Genomic DNA, 14,940 nt, shown 5'->3' with positions numbered 1-14,940 from the left:
TTACAGACCCAATGATAAAAAATACAACAATAAATATGTTGGGTCTTTGCTTCTCTTCAGGTTGCCGTATGCCATCATATGAACTTGTCAATAAGAACCTGCACACAAACTTGGCAACCATTAAATACCATAGTATTTGTCCCAATCAAAACAAGGGTGTGACCTATAGGGTCAACATAGGTGCACCATCCTGGTAAGGTGTTGTAATCAGTATCACCCACCCATGAAGTAAGCAACTAGTAGAATCATCTTGCTTGTAAGCTTAAGGCGGGGATGTAGACAATTTTGGTTGAACCTCAATAACATATCTGGTGTCAATTTTATTCTCCGCAATTTATTTTCTGCACCTGTATGTTAATTTTTATTGCTCTGAATGTTTGATATACTGAGATTACTTTGATTGCTTATATATTTGCTCAGTAGTTTATATATAGAATTGGTATATGTTTTAGACAGATCTTAGGTTGCGAAATACTGATTGTTTGATTAAATTTAGGAAAAATTTTTAAATACTCAATTCATCCCTTTCTTAGGATCATACCAATTCCAAAAACAGATACTTGGAAGGGGAGATCTCTTGTATAGTTTCCCCTTATGATCGATCATATATGCATGCAAAATCCCAAATTACCATTTCTCGTCATTTAATTCTTACCCACAAAAATTATATAATTAAATATTTTTTCTTAGTTTGTTAGGCCCCCTTTAAAACTAGAAAAATATTAAAGATAGGAAAAAAAAAATACCAAGGATTCCACATTTTCATGTTTAGAATATGTCAAGAAAAGTCAACAAAATAAAAAATAAAAAATAAACACAAATTTCATAAGCAAAATTTTTTGAATTCACACACCATTAATATTTATTTTTCTCCTAATTTTTAATCATATAAAAACAAACTTCATTTCTAATAGTATTAAATATAAAAGGAATTATAATACAATGGAAAATAAATTTCCTCCTTATTTTTCTTAATTCTCTTTTTTCAAGTAAAATTGTTGATCTAAACAAAAACTTAATCTTTTTTAGAAGGATCGGATTCCATCCATTATTCAAATATTTTATATTTAGAAAAATAGACATTTGTATAATGTGAAGAGACATTAACAATATGTGACATAATTGGATTGGAGTTATTAAAGAGAATTTGAATATATAAGATGTTATTAATTACGTTTCAAAATGACATATCTTATAATGAAATAAAATTAGATTAATAGACTATAATTTAGATAACATCCCATTAAATTCATACTTGTCAAGGGAATTAATTAATTAACATGTAACACTGCCTAATTGCAAGGCAAAAATTAAATCACCGACAAAGGGACGCAATACGCCCATCGTGTGGTGGGAAATAGAATGCAATGGAAGTACTCCATTCCACCCTGGAGGTGACTCAGCAAACAGGAGGAGAATTTGTCATCACTCTTACTAGAAACTCCCACCACGTGTCACTCCAATCCAAACCTACCTCATCAATCATTTCAACTCCCTTCAAAATAATATATATTTAATATTATTATTATTATCAAAGACAGTGGTCCTTGAGTTTAAAAAATTCAGGGAGGAAAAATGTTTAATACTTAATTTATTATTCACGGCTCTTTCAAATTTGTACTCCCAAAAAAAAATCGATAACAATACAATACAATTTACATTTAAACGGGCCTTCGTATTTTTGCATGTACATAAGACACTAAAAAATTGATAAATTGTGAATTATAAGTTTTAATTAATTGATTCAAAATGAGTTGATAAAATATTGCTCAATTTAGTATGATTAACAAAGAAATATATATTTTATATATAATATATTATATGAATAAATAAAGTAATTAAAAAAAATAAAAAATCATTGTAAAATGTCAAATAGTGCTTTTGAGTTTTTTATGAATCTTCTAAATTAAATATTTGATTTTTCATGGTCACTCCATAGCGTACAAGTGAACCGTTTTTTTTTATGTTTTTAATTACCTAAACTATGATTGATTTGATTTTGAAATTTATTTAAAAGCGAAAAGACATGAAAAATTATACTTTAAAAGATTATAAGTACTGATGTTGAACACCCGAAAGAGCATTTATTATAAAATTTTTTCTTTGCGCATAGAACAAATTTGTCTCCATTCTTTCTATGAAACTTCTATAATGATAATATATGTGCAAAATGTTCACTCCTAATGAAAGTAAAAAAATTTTTGACTACTTTTAAGGCAAGTTATTAAAGAATTTACCTTTTTCCTTTTTAAATATAACCTTATTTTTTTATTAATGTAAAATAAATTAATTCTCAAAAACAAACTATTTAAAAATATATCATTTCAAAAAATTCATTAAATGTTAACATTTTAGTCATTGTAAAATAGATTTTAAAATGCTTTATGAACTTGTAGTTATTATCATCATATAAACGCTATAAAACTGAAAATTTTTAAATTTTAAAAGAAATAAAAAGAGGGTCAAATTTTATTGTGTTAATTTTTCAAACTAAAGATGAATGATTTATTAATGTAATATTTAAAGAGATTATAATTTATTAATATGTAAAAAATTAATATATATATATATATATAAAATATTTGTAAGAAAAATTTTAGTAGTCAAAATTTGAGATATTCTCATTTGAGATCTAGAGTTTGAATCTTGTTAGGGTTGAGAAAAAATATGGGCAATAGATTATATTTTACGCGATATATTTTTCTATGTTCGACATTAGATTAATCTAACAAATTATAAATATTAAAAGAAAAAACTCTTTAAAAAAAGGAGAGAGAAAGGAATTTTTTTTTTTTTAAAGGCCGGTGGGAGAGATGAGGGAAGCCCTAATTTTGGACCTAGAATATATATATGCGGCTGACCTTTGTTTGGCGGATGGACACGTGGCACATTATTTTTTGTTCTTTTCTGACTTTGCCCTAACAATGCCACGTCTCATCTCCTATGCCCTTTTTCTATATAACGGCGTATGGACTCCTCTGTCTCTCACACGGTCATCACCCCTTCCTCTTCTTCCCATTTTCTTCTTCAACCTCCACTCAAATTTCAAACCATCTTTAATTTTTGTTCTTCCTTAATTATTTCCATTAATTCTTTCTTTTAGGTCTAGTTGTGCTGCCTAGCTCTTTTTCCGCTGATTGTTGTTTTCATTTCTTGTGAAGTTTTCGGCGTTTTTTTTTTTTTTTTTTAAGGGTTTAATTAGCCTTCATTTCAAGTTTCTTTGTTTGTGAAGAGCTCGATTCTTGGGCTGTTTTTTTTCCCGGTATGGAGGTCTCTGTGATTGGAAGTTCTCAGGCAAAGAGCGGGAGGACCAGTTTGGGATTTTGGGAACTGAGGTTTGGTAATCCGTCGGCCAAGTTTTTCGGTCGGAGGAACCAGATCTGTTTCGGTCAGAGCACTAGATGGAGAAGGGCGGCTGGGATTCGATTCACTTTGAACGCCGTCCAAACAGAAGCGCTCAAATCGGAGAAAGTTGTGAGAGGCAATACGTCTACGTTGGCTACCAGATCCAAAGCAGTGAGTTCTTTATAATCTTTCTCTGCACATAATTTGTTTGGCTCCTTCGAAAATTGGGGAAAAGAAACGAAATTAAAGACATAATTTTTTTCTTTTTTCCCCCTCTTCTCTTGAAGATGAGAAATCAGCTCAACTGACCTAAATAATTTGGGCGTGAAATCGAATTTAAAGATATCGATTCTCTCTCTCTCTCTCTTTTTCTTTCTTTTTTTCTTTTTTTTTGGTGGGTGGGGGGTGGGTGGGATAGTGAAATATATATATATATATATTGAAGTTCCATCATCTTACTTTTCTTCAGCAGCATGATAATATTTGGGTAAAAGCTATATTCCATGTTTGAATTTCTGTAATCCACGAAAGATTCTAAAATTTTTTGAAAACCCAATATCAAACTATCTGGGATCAACGCTTTCTTTACTGGCCGTTTGAAAATAATTCTGCTCTCTATGATTTAACACGGTTGAGTAGATGCTAGTCAAATATTTTTTATATTACTCACCAAGGTTGAGGGGAGAAGGGGGCAAGTTAGATGGATGGATGGATGGATGGATGGATGGATTGACGAATCCAAGTGCAATTACTAATTACTAATTAAATTAGATGGTTGGCCAGTTCATCAACTGCATCAATCCTAGCGTTTATTCTTTTCAGCAGTTTGAACCAGTCCTATATCGTAACTGGTTTATTCTTTATCAAAGAGCACTCAGCACTGTTGGGTTACCCTTTTTGTGCATCTCTAATGAAATCATTAGAGATGAATAATTTGGGACTAAGAATTAGCATTTGTGCTTGTATGTGTTCTCTGACTTTATTATTTATAGGTATTCTTTTTGCATACATCTGCAGATTGATGGTGTGAGACTGTATGTGGGGCTGCCCCTGGATTCTGTATCAGATTGCAATACACTAAATCATGCGAGAGCAATCGCAGCAGGTTTAAAGGCTTTGAAGCTGTTGGGTGTGGATGGTGTGGAGCTCCCTGTCTGGTGGGGAATAGCTGAGAAAGAAGCCATGGGGAAGTATGAGTGGTCTGGCTACCTTTCTCTTGCTGAGATGGTCCAAAAAGTGGGTCTTAAGCTTCATGTGTCGCTCTGTTTCCATGCATCCAAAGATCCGAAAATTCCACTCCCTGAATGGGTGTCTAGGATCGGAGAAACCGAGCCTAGCATCTTCTTTACAGATCGGTCTGGAAAGCAGTATAAAGATTGTTTGTCTTTGGCTGTTGATGACCTTCCTGTTCTAAATGGGAAGACTCCAGTCCAAGCATATGAAGAGTTCTGCGAGAGTTTTAAGTCTTCATTCTCGCAGTTTATGGGTTCCACAATCACGGTAAGAAGTTCTGATTCTAGAATTCTATTGCATAACAGTCATTGTGTTCCATATGGTGAGCGACGGTCTTACTGTTCCTTGTATTGATTTTCTGCAGGGCATTTCAATGGGTCTAGGACCAGACGGTGAACTTCGATATCCTTCTCACCACAGGCTAGCAAAGGGTAGTAGAATACCTGGAGTTGGAGAATTCCAGTGTTATGATAAAAACATGCTTCACATTCTCAAGCAACATGCTGATGCCACTGGAAACCCTTATTGGGGCCTTGGCGGCCCCCATGATACGCCTAACTATGATCAGTCACCAAACTTGAACAATTTCTTTAAGGAGCATGCAGGATCATGGGAGACTCCCTATGGTGACTTCTTCCTTTCCTGGTACTCAAACCAGCTCATTTCTCATGGAAACCGCCTCCTTTCTGTTGCCTCCACAGTTTTCAGCGACTGTCCGGTGAAGATTTCTGGGAAAGTTCCACTGATGCACTCGTGGTATAAAACCCGGCCACATGCTTCTGAGCTGACAGCCGGTTATTATAACACGGGCAACAGAGATGGTTACGAAGCAACTGCTGAGATGTTTGCAAGGAGTTCATGCAAAATGATCTTACCAGGAATGGACCTTGCAGATGAACACCAGCCATCTGAATCCCTTTCAAGTCCTGAGTTATTACTGGCACAGATCAAGAAAGCCTGCCGAAAGCACGGTGTGGAAGTTTCTGGGCAAAATTCATCTGTTTCGGGAGCCCCCGGGGGTTTTGAGCAGATTAAGAAGAATTTGGTAGGAGAAAATGCAGTGATGGACTTGTTCACTTACCAAAGGATGGGAGCTTATTTCTTCTCCCCAAAGCATTTTCCTTCATTCACCGAGTTTGCCCGCAATTTTAATCAACCGGGACTTCATTCGGATGATCTGCCTGCGGACGAGGAAGAACCCCTCAAATCTCCTTGTGTGAATCCAGAATCAGGCAAGAGTCTGAGGATGCAAGCAGCTTAGTAAAGATATTTTCATATTTATGTTCAATGTAAATATGGAATCGTGATATACACATAGTTATCGTGGATTTGAAGAGGTTTGTATCACATGGTTCTGTTGGATTGGAAGAGATTGCATTGTACACAATGTATGTGTTGGATTCGAAGAGGTTGCATTGTACACAATGTTTCCGTTGGATTTGATGAGATTGTACTGGATCAAATATATATAAAACAGATTCTAGGTAAGCCCTTTCTGGTTTACCATCAAAGAAACAATACTTGTATTTACTTGGCAGATTCAGTAACCTTGCTCCTCCTTAAGGGGGCCAGGCCTCTCTCTCTCTCTCTCTCTCTCTCTCTCTCTCTCGTTGTGAGGTTTTATCCCTATAGCTCTGGCCTTTCTGCCTCTCTTTGTGATACAAAGCACAGATTGTGTCATTGGCAATTGCGGTTTTTATTTCTTCACTCTGGAAAGTGAAGACAAAATACAAGAGTAGGTTAGTATTTTTATTTTTATTTTTGACAAATTTAAGGAGAGGTATGAAAACTTCTGGAGAAGTCATTAGCTTTTTGTTAATTGATCAAGGAATGTCAGGTTTTGTTGTGCTAATTTTTAACATTCTCCTTTACCCAATTATGCCAATTCATTTTGATTCACCTAATACTTCTCTTTCTAGAATTCGAATAGAATCAGTCATCTTATTAAATAATATAATATTTTCCCCCAAAAGTTCTTTAACCTAGTTCTTTGACACATTTATTTTGCCTTCTCTCTTTTATTGGCCCATGCATTACTCAAATACTACAAGTCATATGGTTAGATTTTCACCTTGATAATTTTTTTGAGTTAATTTACATTCTTAATTAAGAGAAATTGTATTTTACTCTCGGTTTGCTTATAGTCAAAGGTTATGAGGTGTTCATATCCTTTCTTAAAATACACACTAAATATCAACAAATAATAAGTAACAAACTCTTAAGAAGACTCATTTGTTCCTCATAACAAATGTATCATCCCATTTGTTTTTTTTTTTTTTTTTCGTTATCGTTTTCAATATGACCGTCAAAACCTGTACTTTAAAATTTTTTTTCTCTTAATGATATTGTCCATGTGTTCTCAAAATTATCTTTAGATTTTTTGATATTTATTCTCTTTTCTTAAACTGATATTAATTTTTTTACTCTACTCTCAACGAAGTGTCAAACAATTTAGTTCAATGGAATAACTATTTATTGAAATAAGATAGAATACATGACAATTAAGAGAATAGTTATTCCTAATATATTTTTAATTATTTCATTCAACATATAATAAGAAAGGAATAGTAACTCTGATAAAATTTGAGAATAGGTATTCTTTGTCTATTCTTTATTATAGATTCAAAATGTTATACATTATTATTTGCTTCACAATAATAATATAATTTTTATATAATTAATAGTAACTAACTTACTAAAACTGACAAACTAAACATAACTTATTTTCTTGTGATTTTGTTTATAGTGATACCTATTTAACTTGTACATTTGCGACTTTACATCTTTTGTTTTTAATCTCTAAAATTTTCCCTATCATTAGCTTCTTACAAACATATTATTTAATTTTCCTATGAAGCCTAGCCAGGAACCGAATACTTCTGCAGCTGCAGCTCCTGTTTCCTGCCCTACAACCACCGAGGTTGGTGTTTCAGGAGTAGCCGACACTGATGAAAATATGAAGCTAAGTCTGAGCTCAAAACTATGACAAAAGATCAGGAGCAAATTTATGTTCTATATATTAGTGAATCATTTTAGGTTTCCATATCTCAAGAGATTGAGAAGGGGTAAAATATAACAAATAAGTCACAAGGTTGGGCAGATTTCTGTAGAAATAATATTATTTACATGAAAAAAAAAAAACAAAATATACAAAGCATGGGAAGAAATAAGTTCTTGGTTTCATAATCTACTTGAATTCCCTTCATTTTTCATGCAATTTGAGCTACCCAGTTCCAAGAGCTCCTGTACATTTCATCTGCCTTGGTTAGCTCAGTAATCCAATAGCTTCACCCAACATTTCTGTTTTGGGTTGTATTATCGCAATGCACCACTCAACCTTTAAAACAGATTTAGCTGCACTGGGACGAAAAGGAAACTGAGTCAGTAATAATAAGATTAACAGATTTAGCTGCACTGGGACGAAAAGGAAACTGAGTCAGTAATAATAAGATTTTTATTGGTTTCTGAGTGAAAATTTGCCCATCCTTATAGCAAACCTGTTCCGTCATGCATCATTCGCAAGCAATCTTGGTGTCAAAGCTGCTGAGGCAGATGGCAAAAGCTTGGAATGCTGAGATTGGGTACTGGTAGTCCATAGTAAACACATCCTTCCCCACTTTTCCAAACTGGAGGATGACCGTCTCGTGTTCCTGTCCAGCCATTCTATTCTCCGGAGAAGCCACCAGCTGAAAGTTCTTCACTGATGCAACTGTCACTCGTCCATGGAAATTCAAACACCAGCACTGCAGCTGTTCGTGCCACCTTGGAGCTTTGTTTTTTAACACCAAGGCCCCATCCTTCTGGTCAGCTGAGGGTACCGATAAGAAATTCTCCAAACGGGTTGATTTTGAACGGAAAAATGGGAGCGATGGAAAGAAATCTATGTTGGTCGGTAGAAACTCGGTCTGAGTAGGGGCCTCTCCTCCATTTTCAATAGCAGAGGCAGGAATGCCATCCATGATACACTGCATTCTCCTAGGACCCCTGTGCTTGTCAAACAAACTACTTTATTTTGGAGGCACTCAACATAAGGTATTACACTCAAATAATGATCATCAATCGGTGTGTAGCTCTATAGAGATTTGCACAAAAAAGAGTAACAAGCAAAAACAATAAAGTGCAAAATATTGCACAAAGTAAAGATGGATTTATTTATTTATTTAGGATAGAATAATCTACAAGTAGTTACATAAGCCTTGTTCTTACCTTGAACCCAACACATTCAACTCATATGAGATGTGAGCCACTGGATAGTTGCCAGCCGGGATTCGAGGGGAGATTTTTTTCAAACCCACCAGCCTAGTGGATCGACTTTTTGTAAATTTGGCACCAGCATGAGGTGGTTGCCCATCATAAATTGTGAACTTGGTCCCCAAAAAGTTTGATCTTGCCAAAAAAGTGCAACAAAAGGGGGTTAGTTAAGCCCACATTAGAAATATAATCCACCATTTTTATGCCAGTTAGACAGTACCTCAATTTCCCAATATAGGTGCTGGTCCCCCTTGAAATGTCATCAGCATGCAAAGAGATGATATAATCTGTGTAGGTGGGGCGTCTACACTTACGGGCAGCAAGAAGAAACTTCCCATCTTCAGCTAAAGCTGCCTCAAATATCAGACAAAGTTAAAAAAAAAAAAACCCAAAAAAATATGAATCAAATGTGCCCCCCCGCCCCTGCCAGGGGGAGGGAGGGAGTGAGGCTTCTCTTTCAAGAATTTTAGGGGCATAAAACTTGCCAAATTCAGAGAACTTGATCTGACCCAAGAAACCAAATGAATAAGATCAGTGCATGCGTAAAAAATCACCAAAAAAGTATTCCAATTAAAACAACAGGGCATTAAGTCAATTAATGAAATGTTAAGTGACATGCAGCTACAATAGGAGATGCTCACCTTGAGTTAAACTGAGGTAGAGATGATATGTTTGGTTAGACCGGTTCCGTTTTATGAAACATTTGAGAAGGGACTCTCTTGCACCAGGCTGTGCAGAATAACCACAGATTTTGACAATTTGTAATGAGAAACAAATGAATATAGAGCAACTAATTGATCATAAAGTTGCTACCTACAAAATATGCTTAATTAAAATAATAAATAAATAGAAGGTTTACATAACTGCTAGCCTGTTATAGTTAAAATTAATCCATCATGTAATGCATAGCATCAGAATAAAGTCTCACGCACTGTTTGGTTAGAATTTAAACATTACCCTTTTTATGCTTTTAAAAAAGTGCAAAATAACAGGAAGGGTAAAAGACACTTAACTACCTTGAGGTTTGACAAAAAGACAGAGACCTTCCTTGAGATTTCAAAAATCCCAAGAATCTCCTTGAGATTTGTCAAAAATGATACAAACCTCTCATGAGTTTCAAAATGCTATAGATCTTATTTGAAATTTGTCAAAAAGATACAGACATTTCCTAAAAAAACTTGTCTTTTTGCAAAATATAAGAAGAGGTTTGTGTCTTTTTGACAAATCTCATGGGAGATCCTTGGAATTTTTAAAATTTTAGGGGCAGGTCTTTGGAATTTGTGAAAGTCATTGTCTTTTTGTCAAACCTAAGGAGAGGTGAGTATCTTTTGCCCTAACCAAAAAGATAAAGTAGGGGCTCTTTTTTTCGTTAATGGGGGCAACATTGCTTGTATTGCAGTAGACTTAAGTATTTTTATAAAAAAAACCAAAGAAGCAACAAGTAAGCCTTTTAATGGAAGCAAAAAGTTTAAAGACAGCAAAAGCAATCACCACTTTTGTCACAATACCACTTGTTTTTATTACACAACTACACAAATCATATCCTCTCCCACAACAATCGACTAAACTGCATCAACAACACAGCTAGCAATCTATCATTATACCATTGCAGCAAACATCACTTCCTCCTTCACCGTTACCACCACTACAATCTCTGTCAGCGCCATCAACCCACACCACCATGGCCACTCCCTCACCTCTATCACCACCACCATTTTCATTGCCATTAATACCTCAATTGATGGTCTTTCATTTCTAACAGAACATTCCTTCTTGCAGAACAATTAACCAAATATACTTTTTGACACTTTCTTAGCTATTAAAGCAAGCCTCTAGATTGCTTCTTTTGCTTGTCAAATGTCCTTGGAAAATCCGGCCAAATGACAATTTAGTTTTCCTGAATTACAATGATATTAATGTATTCGTCAAATAATACTAAAAGATGGGTTGAAGAAAAATAATGAACACTTCCAAAAAAACAAGAATGCTAAAACAGGGAGTCTTCTACCATTGGAGCCAACAACAAACACTTGCACAAGCACAACCTGCACTACTTCTAGACTACTAGTTCCAGTGGCATCTTCCAAGTATTCTGAGTGCTCTACAGTTATCATGTCATAAACATGTGTACAGAACAATTCTCACTTGGCTCCAAATATCACTAAACAAAGGTTTCTCTACCGCAGGGCTTAGGCAAATAGTATGCCATTTCATCAAATTTCCCATTTCATTTCGCTAAACAAGTCCGCTAAAAAAAAAAAAAAAACCAACTTCAAGGATGATAAATCAGCAAACAACGCACAAAACAATCAAATCACCAGAAGCAGTTCAACTCAGACCGTTCTGTGGATGAACTTTTCCAGAACTTCAATATTTCGAGCAAAAAAAACTTGAGATCATACTACCAACGAAGAATTGGTCCTAATCCAAACAGACAAACACAAACCAGAAGCAAAATCAACAAAAGGGTTTGATAAACGAGACCTGCTTAACCGATATTGGGAACGTCAACTTGCCAGAAATTTCAGGGGTCTTCACAATTTCCTTCATAAGCTGCCTCCAACTTCTGCAAACCCCAGCGCAGGCCACCGCATTCTTCCTCAAAGGCCAAACATTCTCCGACGCCTCTATCCGCAGAAGCACCTCTCTCAAGAGTTCTTGCGGCATCTGCGCCCAAAAGCTCTGCTTCAAACCATCTTCGAGATAAACCACCGCCGAACCATCCTGAACCCCGCGCAGCGACCTCGACGCCAATCCATGGAAATGACCCAGTTTCCCATCGCCACCTCTCCGGGAAATGTTGTTGATCTCGCCCTTCATGTCCTGAATTATGCTTCTAATCGGCATGGCTTCTTCGTAGCCTGTATCATGGACTGTTCAAATATCACGAATATAAACGCAAAGAATTCGAATCCGGGCAGAAAACGGGGGAGAATCCAAATGGGTTTGTGGGAATTTTCCGGGAAACGTATATGATGGGAAAGTTGGAGGTCACAAATGGGATGCAATGAGTGAAAATTAGGATTGCTGTGCTTCGAGCTGTTTTGCGTCTTTTTGGGGTCGACTCTTCGAGAGCTTCAGTGGAAGAGAGAGAGAGAGAGAGAGTATCACCAACTACAAGTGAATTAAAATAATTTCCATTTCTGTTCACTGCTTTAAATTCTAGATGGAGGTGGAGATGTCTATCCAAAATGAAAGAAAAAGTCATGAGCAAACTCAAGACTTTTGTATGCGGCACCAAACTCAAATTGTCAAAAAATAATTGATTTTTTGCCCTAAAAAAATCATGTCATCTAATGTAAAAAAAGTTATTATTATTTTATTTATTTGTTCTAAATCATCAAAATGAACCCTTCTCTGTAATTTATATGTAATATGATTTTGTGCATCTAGATTTATAATTTAGTATTTTTAATGGTTATTAATAATTAAATTTTAATTTAATGAAAAATCAGAATAATTAATGGTTGAATTTTTAATAAAAGCAAAGAAGATAGATAACAATTTCTTGAATTTTAAAGAAAACTCAGACATTCTATCGAATTATTAATTAGTTTTAATCAATTTATATTTTAAGTTTTTAATTTAACTCTGTTGAATTTATGAAAATGTATCTCTATTATATAAAACATTAATAGTCAAGATTTTAGCGATATTATCTTTCTGTCATTTGATAACATTATCTAATTTTTTGCTAAATAATTATTTTTAAAAATAAATAATTAGCTTCTAAACTAAACTAAATTTAAAAATAACTCCCTAAAATAATTACATTATCAAACTAGTTGAAAGAAACTAAAAACAACATTCCTTTAACTTTCTTGACCATATAATTTCTAATAAGTCACTAATACAAATAAAAGAATACTCCTTTTTAGTGATATAAGCTTCTCTTATTAAAACATTTTGCTAAGAAAATATTTAAATAAGTAATTCTTTGTGTGGCACTTGAATCCCCTAGTAAAAATAAAAATGTATGTATATATATATATATATATATATATATATATATATATATATATATATATATATGCACACGCATGCAAAAGCACTTATATATTAAACCAAGAAGTATTTTAAATTAGGTGTCTATTAAGTAAAAATATATGTATAATAGTTACATTTATGGCTATCAATATTTAATTTAAATGCTAAATGGTATAAAGAGAGCAATAAACAAAATTCAATAGTTTCGGTGCATAATTTTTCAAAATAATGTTTAACTTTTCGAGTTCGATATCTGAAAATATGATTTATGTTGTGCAAGAAATGTGTGGTGCAGCAATCACGGTGAATAATGCGGAAACACACACAGATAAGGAAAGTAAGAAAACAACACACATATGATTTAACATTATTCGATAGTATACCTACGTCTACAAGAGCAAGCGGCGAGTGAAATTTACTATCACAAAAAAGAGGGTTACATAATTGTATTTATACTAATCCTAAACGTATAAAGATATTAGAGAATTTATCAAATACCCATGTATCAATCCGCGGAGGATTTGTCCCCGCATCCCCAACTTATTGATCTTCTCAATTTAAATTTCAAAAATAATGTCTAACAAAACTGTCAACGGTTTTCCTTCATTGAAAGAAATAGTCAATGTACTTATATCAAATTGTTGACAATTTTTTTCCTAATTGGCTACTAGAAGAAATCGTCGACACGTTTAGGAAAACCGTCGATGTAAATCGATGTGCTTATGAAAATCGTCAACTATTTTTCTTTAAATCAATTTTTTTGTTTTCTTTAACCTATTTACATGTGTTTAACTCGATACAAGCCACATACTACAATAATTTATATACATATATGTATGTATATGTTCAACAAGATGTGTAGAAGTTGAAATTGGTAGGTATGTACATAATATCTGCAATTTTAATTTGGTCCCAAATTTATTTCAAACTTATCAAGAGATATGTCCTCTCAAAGAACATAAAGGACAAAAAGGAGTAAATCTTATTCTAGATATTTTGGGTCTTGGAGAACTCTTCCAATGCTGACATAATATCAGCCTGTTGAAACAAAAAAAATTGCACACTAAACTTTTGGTGAATGTGTCCCCATACTAATTCAAGGAAAGAGGATATTATTAAAAGAAAAATTAAGCAAGATACCACCTTCTTAGCGGGAGAAATAATAATTTTTTTTTCTATTTTAATTAAAGATTTTATTGAAGAAAGAACAAATCCCTAGATACATTTGTTTGGTTAAGTTATGAATATATTACAAATATATAGATTTGCTAAAGATTCAAAACCTAGTTTTATCTTTCTTTCATTAGAAAAAAATGAATTTTAAATCCAACGGTGCTTTGACTTTGATACCACTTATTAATACCAAGTGCCGGCGGGTAAAAGTGGCTAGGATATTTTTGTCTAGAAACCTGCCTCTGACGGTAATTTCTCTACAAAAATGGGTTGGGAGGTAGTAAGGAGTAAAAGTGTTAATTTTGTGTGGAATGACTGGTTTTGACATTCTTTATTATCCAAAAGAATCTCAATGTGTTTATGGAGAGTCTGGTTTAGATGTTTGGCTGTAGATGATAGAATTTAGGCCAAAGGAATATCGATGTTATGACGCCTCGATCTTCGTACGATTTTTTTTTCAATAATAAATAAATATTCATTCGTCATAAACAACATCCATAAATCGGTCACGTCAACCACCATATTACCATTCATATGACCCGACTCGCATTGGGTGGATAAAAAGTTATTTTATTTATAAAACCTAACAGCGGAAGACATTGTATTTATATCATTCAGAATACAATATTCAGAGTATCTACATACACACATATACATCATTATCGCAAACTCAAAAACTACTCAACTCTAGGGAAAATTACACATTCCTTAATCCAAAAACTCACTCTGTGTGTCAGGGTCCCAGCTCCCTATGATCATAGAGCTCTATCACCTGGTCTATCCATGTTTCCTAAAATATTTAGATAATTTGGGTGAGACACATTTCAATAAGAATGAATAAATTATTTACAGTGTGTGGTCATATGAGTATAATTATAATACACTTTACTTTTCAAATCATCATTTCACCTGAGAAAATACATTAACAAATATATTCTCATAGTCATATAG

At 34.0% G+C, this 14,940-nt stretch overlaps 2 protein-coding genes across 4 annotated transcripts; one reads left to right on the top strand and one right to left on the bottom strand.

Annotated features, from left to right (window-relative positions):
• Positions 1 to 2,956: 2,956 nt before the first annotated feature.
• LOC131151946 (inactive beta-amylase 9) lies at positions 2,957 to 6,096 on the top strand. The gene is made up of 3 exons (XM_058103471.1): positions 2,957 to 3,516; positions 4,363 to 4,845; positions 4,943 to 6,096. Exons 1-3 carry the CDS (start codon positions 3,265 to 3,267, stop codon positions 5,837 to 5,839), a joined length of 1,632 nt encoding a protein of 543 aa, XP_057959454.1. The 5' UTR covers positions 2,957 to 3,264; the 3' UTR covers positions 5,840 to 6,096.
• Positions 6,097 to 7,574: 1,478 nt separating this feature from the next.
• Positions 7,575 to 12,060, bottom strand: LOC131151945 (tubby-like F-box protein 3). 3 transcript variants are annotated; one of them, XM_058103469.1, is made up of 6 exons: positions 11,314 to 12,060; positions 9,471 to 9,558; positions 9,050 to 9,179; positions 8,785 to 8,964; positions 8,076 to 8,562; positions 7,575 to 7,937 (listed from the first exon to the last, which is right to left on the bottom strand). In XM_058103469.1, the coding sequence occupies exons 1-5, from the start codon at positions 11,674 to 11,676 to the stop codon at positions 8,091 to 8,093; spliced, it is 1,233 nt and encodes a 410-aa protein (XP_057959452.1). In that variant the 5' UTR covers positions 11,677 to 12,060; the 3' UTR covers positions 7,575 to 7,937; positions 8,076 to 8,090. The 3 variants fall into 3 exon arrangements, with proteins under 3 accessions (XP_057959452.1, XP_057959453.1, XP_057959451.1); XM_058103470.1 differs by having other exon boundaries at positions 7,575 to 7,932; XM_058103468.1 differs by having other exon boundaries at positions 7,575 to 8,562; positions 11,314 to 11,968.
• Positions 12,061 to 14,940: the final 2,880 nt, after the last annotated feature.

Source organism: Malania oleifera, chromosome 3 (genome assembly GCF_029873635.1).
Source record: "Malania oleifera isolate guangnan ecotype guangnan chromosome 3, ASM2987363v1, whole genome shotgun sequence".
Classification (NCBI taxonomy): Eukaryota; Viridiplantae; Streptophyta; class Magnoliopsida; order Santalales; family Ximeniaceae; genus Malania; species Malania oleifera.
Note: the sequence above shows the minus strand (reverse complement) of the source record. Positions and strands in the feature narration are given on the sequence as shown.

Coding starts and splice junctions, on each gene's coding strand:
- LOC131151946 (XM_058103471.1), top strand. CDS start 3,265: ATGGAGGTCTCTGTGATTGGAAGTTCTCAGGCAAAGAGCGGGAGGACC. Junction 3,517..4,362: donor TGGCTACCAGATCCAAAGCA/GTGAGTTCTTTA, acceptor ATACATCTGCAG/ATTGATGGTGTGAGACTGTA. Junction 4,846..4,942: donor TTATGGGTTCCACAATCACG/GTAAGAAGTTCT, acceptor GATTTTCTGCAG/GGCATTTCAATGGGTCTAGG.
- LOC131151945 (XM_058103469.1), bottom strand. CDS start 11,676: ATGCCGATTAGAAGCATAATTCAGGACATGAAGGGCGAGATCAACAAC. Junction 9,559..11,313: donor TCCCAATATCGGTTAAGCAG/GTCTCGTTTATC, acceptor TATTCTGCACAG/CCTGGTGCAAGAGAGTCCCT. Junction 8,965..9,049: donor ACCTATATTGGGAAATTGAG/GTACTGTCTAAC, acceptor TTTTTTGGCAAG/ATCAAACTTTTTGGGGACCA.